At 43.9% G+C, this 18,891-nt stretch overlaps 1 protein-coding gene and 1 long non-coding RNA gene across 17 annotated transcripts in view; one reads left to right on the top strand and one right to left on the bottom strand.

The window, feature by feature from the left end:
* The window catches only part of LOC130293433 (uncharacterized), a 182,000-nt gene that overhangs the window by 54,111 nt on the left and 108,998 nt on the right, over positions 1–18,891 (bottom strand). For all 4 annotated transcript variants that reach the window (XR_008848207.1, XR_008848206.1, XR_008848208.1 and 1 more), the window contains exon 2: positions 4,429–4,541. This is a non-coding gene — a long non-coding RNA (uncharacterized LOC130293433). The remainder of the gene's footprint in view (positions 1–4,428; positions 4,542–18,891) is intronic.
* The window catches only part of AGRN (agrin), a 537,034-nt gene that overhangs the window by 513,807 nt on the left and 4,336 nt on the right, over positions 1–18,891 (top strand). For 9 of the 13 annotated variants that reach the window (XM_056542092.1, XM_056542091.1, XM_056542088.1 and 6 more), the window contains 4 exons: positions 4,189–4,212; positions 9,027–9,059; positions 12,428–12,652; positions 15,800–15,903. In XM_056542092.1, coding sequence (XP_056398067.1) covers positions 4,189–4,212; positions 9,027–9,059; positions 12,428–12,652; positions 15,800–15,903 — 386 coding nt within the window. The remainder of the gene's footprint in view (positions 1–4,188; positions 4,213–9,026; positions 9,060–12,427; positions 12,653–15,799; positions 15,904–18,891) is intronic. The other 4 variants (XM_056542095.1, XM_056542097.1, XM_056542101.1 and 1 more) reach the window with 2 other exon arrangements.

Raw genomic sequence — 18,891 nt, 5'->3', positions numbered from 1 at the left:
GCATGCCGATGCGAATGAAGTTTGCGCCAGAAAGTGTACGGAACTTTGTTGGCATAGTTCCTAGTCCTAATTGGAACTTAGGGGAGCCAGGGGAGCAGGAAAGGAAGACGCACCGCTGAGTCACTTCCGGTCCCAGGCCATGCTGATGACGAAGTTTTGTCCGGCGGCCATTTTGTTGGAGAATGGTATAAGCAGAGCAGAGCCGGACCTCTTCGGTCTTGTGGAAGTTCCTGGTGAGAGCAAGAAGATGGCAGATGCACAGTAGAGCACAAGAGCAGAGAGTCTCAAGATGGCGCCAGAGGCCCCGCAGGTTGCCGCCGCGCAGATGTTCCAGGCGTTAGCAGATCGTCTGCAACGATTCTCCATCGGGGCCGAAGATGCCCACCTGAAAGTTCCTTTGCCTGAGGATGATGGGGATTGGCCTGCAACTCAAGCGGGTTGAACGCCTGCATCATCGCGAGGATCGTCGCCGGTGAGGCTGTCTCCCCATCACTGGACCTGGGGATCCTGGGTGAAGATCCACACGGAGGAGTCGGAAGTGAGTACCCTGGCTGAGGATGCGTTCTCTACCTCTCCATCTACCCACAGTCCAGAGCCAGCGCCCCAGTTCCAGCAGCCCCCAGCACTTCCCCGATCACCACCATTACCTAAGTGGCTATTTGGCAATGAGCTAGCACTAGTCCAGTTCATGAGGAACTATCTCCTACCCCTGCCAGGGAAGTCCCATCCTCCCGTCCCAGCAGCCCAGGCCGAAAAGGCCAAACGTGAGGTCGAAGTGGCTGCCATAATGGAAGAGTTAAGGGCGCAGAGGAGAAGGGAGTATGGCCCTAAAGTTATGCCGTATGAAGTACATCATGTCCAGCAACAGGACACCAAGAGCCTTGAGGCTTTATATATCAGGAGGCTAGAACAACCCCGAGAGAGGGAGCCAGCCCTAGAACGGCAAAGAGCTACAGTCGTCAAGTTTGACAGAGTGAGGGGGTATGGCACATTAATGGACTGTCACCACAGTGGTACTATTCTGGTCAACAGGAGAGCAGTGAAGAGAGACTACCTCCCTCCACCTCTACACTCCCTAGTGAGTGGGGAGATTGTAGAATACACACCTGTACATAGCCTGCGAGGGTAATTGTCATCAGCCGTCCGTCACCAGACCCAAGAATCCCACACAAATCCCCTTCTCCTACTTCACCTCTGAAGATTGGGACTCAGATCCATTTGGTCTCCTGCCATCAAGCGTCAAGAGGAAAGTCGTCCAAGAAGAATGGCACCCTGAGTCACCTGTTATGGACACCAAGTATCTGCGTCAAGGGTAGTACCACATAGTCAGTCTAAGTATAACTAATTTAGTCTAGCCATATGTAATGTCTAGATTAGGACTGTAGCAAAACGTATACTCCCAGTCCACCATATCAAATGTATAGATGTCTACCATTTCTTCCTGTTCACGTGTGCAGGGTACTCTACTGGCCAGCGGGTTCCCCCGAGGTATAAGTCAGACACAAATAGTGACAGAGTACAGTATGGAAAGGTAACTTTATTGTATAGTATAAAATGACCTATCAAGTTCTGGGGAGAAGTGGTTAGTGCTGAGGGGCCCCAGCAACTAAGGCATTGGGTAGATTACCTACAGCAGCCCAATCTGCACAAATGTGTTCAAGTGTTGCAATTGTGTTGAAGTTGCAGTCCGCCCTCCAGGATTGGGCGCCGAGGGCAGCTGTGTTTAAGAGGGGGAGTTTGTGCCAGTACGGGAGGTGTTACCCCATACGCTTGCTGCCCTGTCAGGCAGCCTCCTGCAGTGTCCCAATCCCCCCCCCCCCCCCCCGCATCTGTTTGTTGTAATTGTAATATAATCCCAATGTTATATAATTGTAATATAATCCCTATGTTATACCTTTAAGACTGTTTACCATGTGATTTGTCATGTGATTGTTACCCAGGAGGTATCAGTGACCAGTTGACCTAGGGGTGACCAATGGGACCCCACCAGAGCCTCCCCATATAACCCCTGGGTGGAGCCTCTGCACGCCCTCTTAGTCTTTGCTGAGGTCCAGTCAAGTCTTGCCTAAGTGTGTGTCCAGAGTCATAGGAGGCCTCAAGTCCAATCTGCAGCCACAAGCTACAAACCTGCAGCCACAAGCCACAGTGACAGTCTTGTCAGTCACAAGTCATCTGTCTAGTAAACGTGGCCTGCACTAAATTGTCCACCTCTACTACAAGTCCCAGCAAGTCCTTAAGGTCTCTGAAGTCACTGGTCACCTACGTGGGCCCGGTTGAACTGTATAGACTTATCCACTTGTCTAACCTCAGTAAAGCTACTGTTGTCCGTAACTTGGCATCGGAGTCATTATTGCCCCTGTGCCTAGCCCAGGATCCAGCGGTATACCTTCGGGTGGTATTGAGGATAAACCACGCCCTGGCATCATGAATACAAGGGGTTAATGCCATCTGCCTCTAGGGTAATTCCATCTTCCCTTTGCATTACACCCCTCTACAACACCTACAGTGTATTCAGTGCATATTGGTTTCTTGGTCTTAGACTCAGGAACATAAAGAAGCCTGAATGTCTTTATGCTTCTGATGCTCTTTGCCTAAAGGAGATCTCGGGATAGAAAAATGTATCTCCTATCCTAAGGATAGGGGATAAGTGTCAGATCGCTGGGGGTCTAACCACTGGGACCCCCCGCCATCTCCTGTATGGGGCCTCGACTCTCCTACTGGCCAACACTCCCCCTCAATGCATCTCTATGGGAGAGCCCGAGTGCTGCGCTCTGGAAACTCTGGTTTTCCCACAGAGCTGCATGGAGGGAGCGTGTCGGCCATAACTTCGTGAGGTGGTCGACAAGGAGAGCCGGGGCCTCCAGGAGATCGTGGGGAATCATAGCTATCACTTATCTCCTATCCTTAGGAGAGGGAGTAAGGTTTTCTTTCCCAAAGTATTTCTTTAACTCTTTTAGGTCAGTGCTACCTAAACTAGATATTTTTTTCTGTATTAAAGGGGTACTCCGCCCCTAGACATCTTATCCCCTATCAAAAGGATAGGGGATAAGTTGTCTGATTGTGGGGGTCCCGTAGCTGGGAGCCCCACGATCTCCGTGCAGTACCCGGCGTTTGTTTATAATGCTGGGTGCGGGCAGCGGGGGTCGTGATGTCATGACCATGCCCCTTGTGACGTCATACCATGCCACCTCAATTCAAGTCTATAGACTTGCAATGAGGGGGTGTGGCATGACATCACGACCCCCGCCGTCTGCACCCAGCGTTCAGAACAAAATGTTCCGAGTGCTGGGGCAGCGGAGTACCCCTTTAAATGTTGGTTCTGACCATCCTCACTAGCGCACTACATTGAGAAGTCGTATGATCTGCAATACTTTATATGGGGTATGAACACAGCTGAGTGAGATTACATTGCTTCTTCTGTACCACCCATAAGATTGTAGAAAAAGAGAAGTCCAGCGCAGTTATACGGTGCAAATAAAAGCTGATATTTATTCAAGCCACAGGATAGCAGTATGAGTAAGTCTGGTCACACCGGCTGAAACTCGTAACCCTGTTTACTGCTATCCTGTGGCTTGAATAAATATCAGCTTTTATTTGCACCGTATACCTGCGCTGGACTTCTCTTTTTCTACATTACGTTGGTGTTGGTTCACACAGTACTGTGCGACAGGTCATCTGGCCAAGAGGTGTGCTGAGGAACTACCTACCACCCATAAGATTGTATAGAGCAGTGGTCTCCAAACTGTGGTTGCAACATTTGGAGATTCCCAGTTTGACGACCACTGGCATAGAGCACCATGCTATGTCACTACTCCCACCCCCAGAGAAATGCTGCTGGTTAAGGATGCAGGACTGGGGGTGATAAACATTCCTGGCTAAAACAATTACCCGATCAGATACTAAATGGCATGCCACAGAAACCAATGGAAATAACTGGTACTGTCATAAGAAACTCAAGCCAAGTCTCTCGGTGATATTCTTGTGCTGGCTACTAGTATTGACTTGGCTTTTAGTTTAGCCCAAAGACAAAAAGTTCAACAGAAGCTACAAGTAACACTGTAACTGAGCTGTACAATAGAAGTATACACCATAACTGATGATGCATTCCGTTTAATGTACAAGCAGCTGTCAGTGTGTGTCATGTGTCCGTCTTCTGTCTTATATGTCTTCGTGTTCCTTGTTTTCAAGCCACCTGACTAATGAGATACCTGAGTAAGTAAAATGTCCATACATGCCCGATCCATGTCCAATCCAATCACACCAGGTGTTCTCTACATTTTGCCTGTTTCATTGATGTGAGGTTGATCATTGCTTGCACAAGTCAGTCTGCAGATGTCAGCCTGTCTCCCATTCATTCTGCATTGTTGTGCTAAAAAATACATTGTTGGCCACCGTTGTTACCAATCTACATGAAAATTTGCTCCATACCTGTTCCGCCTTCGTATGCTCATATCTTTGCCATCTCCCAGTTCCATTCAGAGCATCCATTGATTCTTCAGCTCCACTGAATCGCTGTCATCATCTCAAGCATAATGCGTCACCTAGTAAACGGAACAACAGAAGCCGTTATCATGGGTAGCCACTCCAGTAACATAATTATACACATTTTCTCTCATGTCCTTGTCTTCCTTTGGTGAAGTCTTTGTAAACTTTTACAATTGCTTTGAAGTGTGCTTAATGCTTTAGGGGGAATATGGCTTTTATTAGGACAATATGATAAGAGGATTATCGGCGTCTTTTAATGTGCCGGATAAGTATTGGAATCGCAGCAGATGGTTTAGTAGGAATCACCAAAGCTCTTACCAGTAGATTTATTATAGTGAGCGGCAGACTAACAACCTGACGCAATATTGATGGTTGTTAGATTCCTAGACCAGTGGGTTTCTTTCTTGATAACATGCAGTGAATGCCCTCTGGGCTCTTGGCTAGTTTGGGCCTATTTGGCTAATTAAAAGCACTGAAATCGCAACAAAGAAGCAGAGAAATAATCGGCAACTCACCGCGGCCAGCTGAGTAAATCTTCTTTTATTTCATACTCACAAAAATTCATATGGGAAGAGGGTAGTGGGGGGACACAGGATGGCGACCAAGCTCCGTTTCGCACGATGATCGTGCTTCCTCCGGCCATCATGGCCGGAGGAAGCACGATCATCGTGCGAAACGGAGCTTGGTCGCCATCCTGTGTCCCCCCACTACCCTCTTCCCATATGATATTTTTGTGAGTATGAAATAAAAGAAGATTTACTCAGCTGGCCGCGGTGAGTTGCCGATTATTTCTCTGCTTCTTTGTTGCGATTTCATGCACTATTGCTAGTCAGAGCACCACCTCCAGCAATCCTTAGTCCTAGTCTGCCGTGTCATCACCGTTCTGCACCTGAAGGGAAAGTAGTGCCGTGCTGTCTATCTATGAACTGTGTCTAATTAAAAGCACTGGCTACATCTAAGTTTACTACCATGATTTTAATTCATATAGAAGTAGGGTCCATGGCACTCAAATGGCAAAGCTTTATGTGGTGACCCTGTACATCATCAGTTCTGTATAATCCATCAGGTGGACACTTTATGTGCCACCATATGATGTCTTCATGAAGTGCACAATGTTTTGGAACAAGCATTTTTTTTTTTACAAATTGTAGGTACATAGGCAGGGCCGGTTTTAGACTTAAAGGGGTACTCCGGTGGAAAACTTTTATTTTTTTAAATCAACTGGTGCCAGAAAGTTAAACAAATTTGTACATTACTTCTATTAAAGAAAATCTTAATCCTTCCAGTACTTATAAGCGCTGAAATTATTTTCTTTTTGGGACACAGAGCTCTTTGCTGAATCACGAGCACAGTGCTCTCTGCTGACATCTCTGTCCATTTTAGGAATTGTCCAGAATAGGAGAAAATCCCCATAGCAAACATATGCTGCTCTGGACAGTTCCTAAAAAGGACAGAGATGTCAGCAGAGAGCACTGTGCTCGTGATGTCAGCAGGGAGTACTGTGTTCCAAAAAGAAAAGAATCTCCTCTGTTGTATTCTTCAGCTAATAAGTACTCGAAGGATTAAGATTTTTAATAGAAGTAATTTACAAATCTGTTTAACTTTATGGCGCCAGTTGATTTAAAAAAAAAATAATAATTTCCACCGGAGTACCCTAGTATGTGGCCCTGAGCAAAATGAAATGTGGGGCCCCAAAAGCCGAACAAGTCAGTCACATTTAGTTATTCAGGATGTAGCATTAACCCCTTAGACGTGTCGATCAAAGTTGATCGCCGCATCTAATGTGAAAGTAAAACCGTTCCCGGCAGCTCAGTCGGGCTGTTCGCGACCGCCACCGTGAAATCGGCTGGATCAGCAGAGCGCAGATAACGCTGATCTATGCTATGGCATAGCATTGAACAGTGTATGCAATCAGAATATTGCATGTAATAGTCCACTATGGGGACTAAAAAATTGTGGGGGGGAAAAAAACAACTTTTCCCATAAAAAAAAAAATATGTAAACAAAAATAAACAGAAACATATGTGGTATTGCCACGTGTATAAATGTCCAAACTAAAAAAATATAATGATAATTAAACTGCACAGTCAATATGCATAAGTAAAAAAATTCCATACGTAACAAAAAATTCCAAAATTTCGTATTTTGGTCATTTTGTATACCCTAATAAAAAGTATAAAAAGCGATCAAAAAGTCCCATCAAAACAAAAATGTACCAATAAAAACTACAGACCACTGCGCAAAAAATGAGCCCACATACATCCCCATATATGGAAAAATAAAAAAGTTATAGGGGTCAGAATATGCCAATTTTAAACATACTAATTTTGGTGAATGTATTTTCTAATTAATATATTAAAATAAAACCTTCATAAATTGGGTATCCTTATAACCATATGGACCTACAGAATAAATATGTCATTTTTACCAAAAAGTGCACTGCGTAGAAACGGACGCCACTAAAAACTACAAAATGGTGGGGGGGGGGTTTCAATTTTTTTCCCACAAATGTTTTTTTGGGTCTCATAGAATTTGTGGTGAAATGACTGACGTCATTACAATGTAAAATTGGTAGCACATAAAACAAGCCCTCGTATAGGTCTGTAGGTGGAAAACTGAAAGCGTTATGGTTTGTAGGAGGTGAGGAGAAAAAAAAAGTGGAAAAACGCTGAGTCCTGAAAGAGTTAAAAGATCAGCTGCTAGATATTCATGCCTCCTGGTGCCTGCAGACTATCTTCCTCATTGTCGGCCTGTGACATCTAAAAGCAGCAGGAGGAGGAGACAGGGGAAGGAGGGGGGGTGTTAAAGGAGCCTCTCACTGCCAGCACTATGTAAATGAACTCTGCAGCGAGGCTCAATCCTGGATGCTGCTGGCTGCAGGGCTACACTGCTTCCCCCAGCTACAAACACAATAGCAGCCACATGGGGCCCTCTGGAGGACGGGGGCCCTGGGCAAATGCCCAGTTTCCCATACCCTAATGCCGGCCCTGTACATAGGTACACTATGAGACAAGAGCTGTATTTCAGTACAACATGCAGAAAGATTCAGTACAACACATATATACTCGCATATACTGTATATTGAAGCAGCACTTATTCAACTATAGGTGTGCACATGACTACAAGGATCAGGTTATATTCCTACTCAGCAACAGCACTATAAGGACATATGTTAATAAACCCATCTGAACCGCCATTGTTTTCAACATTATTCTCCTGCTGACAAAACAATGGGGGGGGGGGGGGGGGGGGGGGAGAAAACAATATTGGTGTAATTCCAGCCTTAGGTTTTAGAACTTTTTAGTATTTTTATCTTTTCCCTGAAAATTAAACATAGTAACTATCCATAAAAACCAGCCTGCTTAAAGTGTCTAAACTTCAGGAGGACATGCTATGGGATGTTAGGACCACAAGATGCAGCTGGCTCTATGTCTCCGTACCATAAGGAGGGCCACAGTACACTTGCACTGTTTTGTCATCCGGGCAGCCAGATACGTATTGTTCAGAGTTTGTTATGAACCTTTAGCAACTATAGGTCCTATAAACTATAAAATGGTTATTATATATACACCTGCAGAGCACTTTCTTCACAGCGCACCCATAAATCACCATGTTTGATACACGGAGCAGGTTATACATTAGAAAACATCTCTTTGTCTTAGACTTTGGAGTTTCATTTCATATTATAGAACCCCACTTCACTCTTTAGAGGAAGCTAGTTAAGCATTCATCCATTCATACAGAAAGATTTTCGAGAGCTCCATGCTTTGCTTTCAAACACCCACAGAATAGATCATTTGCAGAAGTTGTTTTGGGGACGATTCAGCATTTCAGTTTCTGAATAAGAATTATGATGACACATCTATGGACATCATCAGTGAAATTTCTAAGGCTTATTGAAATTCATCATCTGCAGCCATCACATAATACAGGCAATGGTAAACTGATGAATCCAGCCATTAACCTCCAATCCTGCGAGAGCCAAGTCAAATGTAACAAACAAGATTAGCGAGTCTTCTAGTGCCTCCGGCTTACAATAAAAACTAGATCTATTTTTTCTGCTACTCTATAGAGTCATTTTGACACATATCCTCTATAGTGCTCCTTTTTCTGCTAAGTAATAAAATAATGTTTTTAAAAATGACTGTAAAAGTCCTCGGTGCCAGATGATAGACAGCAGCGGAGGAGCACAGAGCACGGTCATGAATCAAAGTCCCCTCTATGGAAAACTAGGACAGAACAGTTTCTGTGTTGTCTGAAAACTTTAGGTAAAAACTGGCAAAATTAGTTGTGTATGTAAAGCTCATATATAGTAATGAATAGACCATTAATGGTGGCCTTGTTCCTTGGTTTTAGCTTTGCTTCCAAACAGATAAAAGCTCTTAATGCATTTTAGTATTGTGTAGATACATTACGGTTGCTGTCATATTTGGGGGGAGGGGGTAGCTCTTGCTCTACTGGGGTTGGGGTATAAATAAGTTTTCTGCACTATTCCTGCTGCTGCTTACTGCATGCCTCCCACTTTCTTTCTGCTTCTAAAGTCTTGGCCCCGTGGACAATCCAGATGACCCCAGGTAAGTTTCTCCACTGCCTGCTTTGTCTGTTGGCGCTCTTTGTATGATTATTTTGGACCGGCTATGAGATTTTCCATGTTTATTCCTAGTTGTGCACTCTGTAGATTAAGTATGACACTAGTTCTGGAGTGGGACAAACAGCTAACATTACTTAGATATGTAGAACAGGTGTGAGGTAAAGCAGCCACAGCCATGGATAAAATCCTGTTTCTCCCATTAATTTGCAGACAGATGAAGGTTATTTTGGGATCATAGTATTTTCTTTGAATCCCTGTCCACTAAATTGTAAAAACATGAGTTCCCTAATCTTGCTACCCTCAGTGTAACCCTAACCTTAATGTGATGCCAGAACGGGTGCTTGGCCACTATTCAACCAATGTATCAGATGTAGTTGATTGTATAATCCATGGAAAATTTTCCACACAGCTATCCACTTATACTAGCCAAGGTCTTCGAAGAAAATACCCAGGAGGAGTATTCATATGGAGGGATTCCAAATCTATATTAATATTCAGAGTGCACCACTAGTATTAAATACTCTCCTACTACCTATAGATTATTTTCTGAAGCTTTACTATGTGTATATCTGGTTATGCTTACTTGGCCTATTGTTTTAGCTGTGCCACTGCATTGCCATTCCATGAACGTTATGCCCACATATCAAGATATTATCAACTCTTGCCATTTTAACTGGACGGAAACCCCCCCTGTAAGCTGGACAGGGACTTTTCGAGGGAAAATCCCTGGTTGGCATGGGAGAACCAGACAGATTGATAAATCTGAGCTTGATAAACAAACCCTTTGTCATATTTTTATGCTGAATATTCAGCTTATTCATTTCAATAGAGATGTGGGTTATACCAAAAACCATGTAATGGACTGGATTTTAAAATAGATTGGTAATTAACTGTCCGATTTTGGAGGCAAACAGCAGTTTCGCCTACATTAATTGTTAACGATTAAACAGTTCTGTGCACAAATTTGCTGTTTCCAAATCATGCAGCCAATCTATTCCAAAACCCCACCCAGCAGTTTTTGACCTTCACTAGGTGGGACCATACTTGAAAAGTGGCCATACACATTTGACAGGATTAGGTTGATGGTTGAACTACTGTTAAAAGAACACTCATTTTGCAGACTCACCAATACACAGTCTAGCCCATATTTGTAATTACAGGCCTTCAAACTGGTCATACATGATCTATAACACTGGGTGAAGAATAAATGATCTTCCTGGGTATGTTCTTGGCATGTTCTTTCCTTAAAGATCATTTGATATGAAAGAGCTTCCCCAAAAACATAGATCTTTACTTTCAATTGCTGATGGCCAAATGATTGTTCAGTTGACAGTCATCTCTCCCTGCTTAACCATACACAGGTACATTTGGCACAGCCGAACATTCATGCTTCCTCCGTAGGGAAAGGAGAGCTAAGTCGCAGCCAGACAGTTCTGGCAAGAGCTTATCCCTCCAAAACACAAGGGTTGGCCTGTTTAAATTCAACATGGCCGACTTTTTCTCTCCCAACATCATCATCAAGTGTTAAATTTTACCCAATGAGGAATCATTTTGGTTGAAATTATCCACTTTTATCAAATTTAATCTAATGTGTTTGGACACCTTAAAACTACCCGATCACATTGCTAGAGTGCCTGGCATTTATCTGTCTCCTTACCATCCCTTGTATGGAAAGATCACAATATCATCCTCAGACCAGTTCTTATTCCCTTGTCTGCTAAAGTTGCCTTTTGGAGTTGTGGGCTCTGCACAGGTTCACCTAAACTAGTCCAGCCTCACAAAAAGCCTCATGGCAGATCTAGAGCCTGCCTCCAAAGCTATGGGTACAAGATTAGAACATTGTCCTTTCACAAGGATTGTGAATCCCTCCCGTATTATTAGGCTACATTCACACTAGTTTTATGACGCGACAGTGTGACGGCCATCAGGCGAGCCGGGGAGAATAGCGTGAGAAAAATTACTGCATGTGCTGTCTTTTTCTCCCGCTATTCCCATAAAAAAAATAACGGCGCCCAACAGCCCCCATAATAGTAAATGGCAGCTGTCGGGACACGTTGTTGCCCGTTAAAGTCACACAAAAAAAGAGACTTTAACGGCTGTCCTTGACGGGGAGCAACATCAGTGTGAACGGGGCCTTAGTCTACAATTATTATAGAAAATCACCCTTTTCATGGATGAAACAATGCAAATGGAACATTTAGTTTAATTCTTTAGACTTAAGGCCTTAGGAAGCCAACAGCAAGTCATGTGCATGACTACTGAAATGTTATTGAAAAGTAATTGCTGGTTCTCACCATAAGTTGTAACGGAATATGGACCCACTGATCATGTCACCCAACCTGGTTATTTCCCTTTGGGAACTTCCCTTGTCCTCTCAGCTGTTGCTGTGTGGGTGAAAGCATCCAGAGGTTTCGCTAATTTTGTCACAAGAAGTATTCCCTTGCTATACATATAACAAGCAGCCCTAAGTATGGAAAGTGTAGGCGGGTTGTGATGTTGTGTCGTTGTTTTGTTACTGTGCTCTTGGTGTTTTGTATATGTGATGTGTTTCAGTATTGTACAATCTTTCATTTTTGATGTACTTAGTCCAATGCAAAATGTGCCGTATATTGAACATTTTAATAAAATAGCAGTATATACATAGAATCCTTTCACATATTTCACCAGCAGTTGTGTAACTTCATTGTATCACATCATACAGTCCTTTAATGTTTAAAGTGAGCTCATGGGAACAACCACTTTTAAAAAATACACCCCTATCCTAAAAGCCATTTAAGGGTCCGAAAGAAGTAAGCTCACAATATTACATAATGCTACCCATTGGGGCTGAGAGGTGGGTTAGTGGGTGCAGTTACACTAATTGATTTGGCTGTATTGGGGGATACCAGTATGAAAATTATTATACTATTAAGAATTAACCATTAGGGCTCTGCTCACATGTTTATGCCCCCAAACCAATAATATACAGTGGCATCTGTCACCCATAGGGTCTCATTGTAAAGACAAACATTCGTTCAATGTACAGATTTTTTTTGGTATTGAATTATGTTGTATAGAACAGCATAGCCGATTACTGTATTCCCTATACAATCAACAAAGTCACACCAGTCATTCTTAGTTGTAGGTATTTGATCAATAACAAATTGTGAATTTATATCACAATTGTAGTGCGATTGTTGGAGGAAGTTGGACCTGTAAATATACTATTTACTCAACGAGAGGCTAACTTTCCTTCTATAGATCATTTGTAAAGCATTTAGTTTTATTTCCTTTTGTCATACCTGATGCAAGTCAAGACCACCTTGCTCTCTGTACCTAGGATGCATGGGTGACTGTGTTTTCTTTCTACAGTGAGAAAGCCCTCCTAACCAACCAGTTTGAGTTAAGTATCAAGACTGAAGCTACTCAGGGTCTCATTCTGTGGAGTGGAAAGGGAACCGAACGCTCAGACTACATTGCTCTTGCTGTGGTAGGAGGTTACGTTCAGATGACCTATGATCTTGGATCCAAACCTGTTGTCCTTCGTTCTACAATACCAGTCAACACCAACCAATGGATTCGCATAAAGGCACTGAGGTAAGACACAATTAGTTGTTAAATAAAAACTACAAATTGGATGGAATTTGGCTTTATGGAATTAAATGCAATAAAAAGCATTCTATAGGTAAAGTTTAACAGTTTTATGTAACTACACTGCTCAAAAAAATAAAGGGAACACTTAAACAACAGAATGTAACTCCAAGTCAATCACATTTCTGTAAAATCACACTGTCCACTCAGGAAGCAACACTGATTGACAATCAATTTCACAAGCTGTTGTGCAAATGGAACAGACAACAGGTGGACATTATAGGCAATTAGCAAGACACCCCCAATAAAGGAGTGGTTCTGCAGGTGGTGACAACAGATCACTTCTCGGTTCCTATGCTTCTTGGGTGATGCTTCGGTCACTTCTGAATGCTGGCGGTGCGTTCACTCTAGTGATAGCATGAGACAGAGTCTACAACCCACACAAGTGGCTCAGGTAGTGCAGCTCATCAAAGATGGCACATCAATGCGAGCTTTGGCAAGAAGGTTTTCTGTGTCTGTCATCCTAGTCTCCAGAGCATGGAGGCGCTACCAGGACAAAGGCCAGTACATCAGGAGATGTGGAGGAGGCCAACAACCCAGCAGCAGGACCGCTACCTCCGCCTTTGTGCAAGGAAGAGCAGGAGGAGCACTGCCAGAGCCCTGCAAAATTACCTTCTGCAGGCCGCAAATGTGCATGTGTCCATTTAAATGGTCAGAAACAGACTCCATGAGAGTGGTATGAGGGCCCAATATCCACAGGTGGGGGTTGTGCTTACAGCCCAACACCGTGCAGGACGTTTGACATTTGCCAGAGAACACCAAGATTGGCAAATTCGCCACTGGTGCCCTGTGCTCCCCACTGATGAAAGCAGGTTCACACTGAGCACATGTGACAGACGTGACAGAGTTAGGAGACACCGTGGAGAACGTTCTGTTTCCTGCAAAATCCTCCAGCATGGCCGGTTTGGCGGTGGGTCAGTAATGGTGTGGGGTGGCATCTCTTTGAGGGGCTGCACAGCCGTCCATGTGCTTGTCAATGGAAGCCTGACTGCCATTAGGTACCGATATGAGATCCTCAGACCCCTTGTGAGACCATATGTTGGTGCGGTTGGCCCTGGTTTCCTCATAATGCAAGACAATGCTAGACCTCATGTGGCTGGAGTGTGTCAGCAGTTCCTGCAAGAGGAAGGCATTGATGCTATGGACTGGCCCGTCCGTTCCCCAGACCTGAATCCGATTGAGCACATCTGGGACATCATGTTTTGCTCCATCCACCAACGCCATGTTGCACCACAGACTGTCCAGGAGTTGGCGGATGCTTTAGTCCAGGTCTGGGAGGACATCCCTCAGGAGACCATCCACCACCTCATCAGGAGCATGCCCAGGCATTGTAGGGAGGTCATTCAGGCATGTGGAGGCCACACACACTAATGAGCCTCATTTTGACTTGTTTTAAGGACATAACATCAAAGTTGGATCACCCTGTAGTGTGGTTTTCCACTTTGATTTTGATTGTGACTCCATATCCAGACCTCCATGGGTTGATAGATTTAATTTCCATAGATCATTTTTGTACGATTTTGTTGTCAGCACATTCAACTATGTAAAGACGAAAGTATTTCATACGATTAGTTCATTCATTCAGATCTAGGATGTGTTATCTTAGTGTTCCCTTTATTTTTTTGAGCAGTGTATAAAACAACATAATCTCAGTTGTGGGATTTTCTGTCATGGCATATGCATCTTATACAGTACTTCTGATATTGGTGAGTCAGCGTAGGGATGGCTGAATCGGGTCGAGTAGGAGTTAGCATATATATGCCTGGGATTATCTCTCTGTCCGTTATGCCCTTCAGTGCCCCCTAAGATAAGAATAGAGTGAGGCATCTGCAGAATGGTGAATGGGTGGGAAAGATAACATAGGCGTGCGGGGGCTTGGCTGCTCCGGATTCCAACTCATTCCTCTGGACCATTCTATCTCTGTTGCTACTACAGAGATCAGTGCTACAAGTACCATGGACCTCATTTTTGAGATGTAGAATACAAGAATTTGTCATCAAGAAGTTTCTTTTGTGCACTATGACAACTAGGCAGCACTGTAGGAAACTACTGATAATATATGAAGCCACATTCTATAAGGTTCAATGATGGAAAATTAGTAAAATATCACTTTTGATCAGTAGCAGTCTGACCTTTAGGTCCTCATTGATCCCTAAAGCAGGTTTATCACTGTGTTCTCTTCACTGATTTTCACAACACATCAGTCCCAAGCCGTCCCCTATGCAGAGAACGGCAGCACCATCCCATTTAAGTAAATAGACTTAGGCTACAGTTTCATGTGCAGCCATATGTCTAGGAGCATCATTTAGAATAGAGCACATAGCTCCATTAGCACTGTGGCCCTTTAATTTTGACATGTAATCTAACCATACAGCAATGGCATATTCTAGCAATATATGCTATCACTTGAAATCTTAATAATTGTCCTAACTGCATGCCTGTTACACTGGTTTGGTCATGGATATCCTTACTGGCGTGTAAAGTTTATACTTTAAATGCTTATAACTACTTATACATGTAAGATAGATTATGATACAGGACGAGATTGATGTCAGATAGATGATAAGATCGATCAACGCCCCACATTAAAAGGAAAAAAAAAAACTATAGTCCATAGAGAACTGTACAGCTCTCTTAACACCAAATTATATGTCAGAGTTTTCCCTACTTGGGATGAAAGGGGTTAAGTTATGTAGGATTTGTAGTCACATTACATTCTCTGAATGACAGGACTCTCCATGGGGACTGGCACGCATTGGTTTTGCATGGCTGCCGCCCATGGGGAGATCATTGGGGCTCTGAGCTCTCTGAATGTTTTACATGCCAGGGCTGGAGTATGAGGGACACAATGTACTCTGCCATTGCAGAAATTATAAAAACATTGGGGTCAGGTGGCGGCTGCGTGAATGCGCTAAGGGATTGGCGGATAGGAGAGGAATGTAAGATAAAGCGTTTTACAGCAATGGTCATGGTCGTGTAAGTTAACCCTAATGTGCTATGACCTTTAACAGTAAATATGTTGTAATTTACTGTATTGTGATCATTTCAGATATTTTTTCCTTGCCTCTTATGTTTTTTTGAATTATTTTCTAGAAATAACAGGGATGGCATCCTACAAGTTGGCAATGAGGCTCCAGTCTTTGCCTCATCTCCACTCGGGGCAAAACAACTGGATACTGATGGTGCCCTCTGGCTGGGTATGTATCACTTTATTACTATTTACTATTGTAAAAACATTTTATAAGGAGATAACTCTCCAAATAACTAATTCTTTAGATGCCATTACTTTAGGAAACGCTGGCAATGAGCTGCTATACTGAGGGTTAATTTTGTCTGGCCACAACATCAGATAATTGGCAACCATGTACCTCGCGTATGTGTGCAACAGCCGCCCTTACTACATACTGTATACATTAAACTCAATTGTAAAATCATACTGTAAGCTCCTAAGCCCTCTCTTATGGTGGCTACAGATAGCAAGAATGATGTATTCTGGATCTATAACTATATGCAGGAGATTTGAGGCTCTGTATAATTAAATCTGATATCCAACTGCTATAAAGGAGTATTCATGTTTATTGTTAGAATATTATTATGACTTTATGTTTGGTAGGAGTCTAACCTTTGGGAACCCCATGATCTTAAAGGAGATATCCAGTCTAAAAAAACTAAATTTTCAGATAGCGGGGGTTCTGACCGCAGGGACCCCCTGCAATCTCCCGTACGGGGCCCCGGCAGACGCGGGAAGGGGGCGTGTCAACCACCACCTCAATACAACTATGGCAGAACCAGAGCGCTGTATTGAGGGGGCGTGTCAGCCACCGCTCCGTGCAATGGTCGACACATGCTATTGGGCTGGAGAGCCGGGCCCTGTACGAGAGATTGCGGGGGTCCCAGCAGTCGGACCCCCCCCCCTCTATCTGAAACTTATCCCCTATCCTAAGAAGTGGGGATACGTTTTTCAGGACTTGACTACTCCTTTAAAAACAAAGGTCATGCAATGTTAGATTAACACCAAGACTCCTTCATTGTTTTCTCTACAAAGGGGTGTTCCTCATCCCCATCAGTCTCGCGACTCCATCAGATGGGCAGGGACCTCAATATTCAATGTTCGGCTGTGTGCTGCAGGATAGGGGGCATGCATATATATGCACCTGTACTACCCCCCCCCCCCCCCCCATCCTACAGCAGTCAGCAGAACACTGTATAATGTGATCCCCATCCATCTGATGGAGTAGCTAGGCTGTCAAATAGGGTACAGAGCGCTATATCTCTGGAATGGGGGAAAGGGTCAGGGGAGTTTCATGATACTCATAACTGGTATGGTTCTGCCTATTCATGCACTTAATTTAATTTTTCAAGAGTGACCACTGGTCCCCTTTAAATTCAACTGCTGAATGCTGCACCAATGTGTGACCACTGGCCTCCGCATGTGTGCATGGTTTTGACCTCTTGTTAAAGTTGCAGCTTAGTACATTCCCCAGTGACACTGCCCATTGCCTTCTAGTGGGAAGAAAGTTATCAGGTTGTGATAGCCTGGAGCCAAATCCAAAGGATAGGGGATAAGATGTCTGATCACGGGGGTCCCACCGCTGGGGACCCCTGCGTTCTCAGTAGTGGCACCACGCAATCATCACAGCACAGAGGAAAATCGACGGGGTGATACAGGGGCATCAGGGCTCCAGACCCTCGTGCCGTCACATCCCGCCCCCTCAATACAAGTGTATGGGAGTGGGCATGGTGACCGTCATGCCCCCTCCCATAGATTTACATTAAGGGCTCGGAGTCGTGTCGGCCCTTTATTGCCCCGCCATCACGCACAGAAATTTTCCTCTGTGCTGTAATAACGGCGGGGTGCAGCTACTGAGAACGCAGGGGTCCCCAGCGATCAGACATCTTCTCCCCTATCCATTGAATAGGGGATAAGATGTCTGATGGCGGAGTACCCCTTTAAGTTACTGTGACAGTCTGTTAAATTGGTATAGAATTCTGGACCCAGTAATGAAATAGTGTTGAAAGACAGTGGTTCCCTTTAAGAAAAAATCATTTCTGAACACTATTACATACATCTGTGTTAAATATTGTTCTAACAATTTTTTTCCCCCATATACACGTGATTACACCCTCCATCATACAGACCATGCACATTACTGTTACACAATGGGGGACACATGTGGCTTATTATGTTTGCAGTGAGAAGCTGACAGATCAGCACCATTTGTGTTTCAATATAAAAAGGAAAATGAGACTGAGCATCACAGAAGCTGCCGCTTAGCAACAGCTGGACTGCCAAGAATTACGCAGTTCTCATATGCCCTGATAAAAACACAGATGCCACCACACAAAAAAATTTAAAAGGGGGAAAAATGCCAGGAACAAATCCTGTATGCAGTAAAATTCATATGAAAGAGTGCGTAAGAGATAATTGATGGAGTGTTGCGTTTTGCCACAGTAACAGCGTTTGTATCTCTATATTTAATGTTGTGCTCGGCTCTGTAGACAGCAATGATTCGGGTGGAACAGCCAAGTTGTAATTGAGATGAGATGATAGCTAATCCCCGTCCCTGATACACATCTACTCATGTTCCATCAAGTCAGGGCAAGTCTGAATGATGTCTGTCATTTCATGATCTTTATAGAAAACAGGGACTTTCTGACCTGTCCCCTCCACATATATCAAAATAATTCAGGCAGCTCAAGGTAGTCATCGAGGTGAAGGCTTCATGGGACAGAATTTCCTTTAAATTCTAAGTTATAGGTAGGGATTAGTGACCCATTGGACAACTACTAATCTCAGAATGCACTACAATTTAGCAGTACCGTATATACTCGAGTATAAGCTGTGTTTTTAAGCACGCTTTTTCGTGCTGAAGACACACCTCCACGCTTATACTCGAGTGAACGATGGCTGTCCGGGCATGCTGGGAGTTGTAGTTTTGCAACATCTGGAGGTCCGCAGGTTGAAGACCACTGATGAAGGGATTGACAGGCATTGATGATGAAGGCGGGGGATGATGACGGGGGTCTGGATGATGTATTTCCCACCCTAGGCTTATAGTCGAGTCAATAACTTTTCCTGTTTTTTGGGGGCGAAATTAGGGGCCTCGGCTTATATTCGGGTCGGCTTATACTTGAATATATACGGTAAGCACTCATTTTCATATCACCCTACAAAAGAGCCACCT

Source organism: Hyla sarda, chromosome 10, assembly GCF_029499605.1.
Source record: "Hyla sarda isolate aHylSar1 chromosome 10, aHylSar1.hap1, whole genome shotgun sequence".
NCBI lineage: Eukaryota > Metazoa > Chordata > Amphibia > Anura > Hylidae > Hyla > Hyla sarda.
This window is presented reverse-complemented; position numbering and strand designations above follow the sequence as displayed.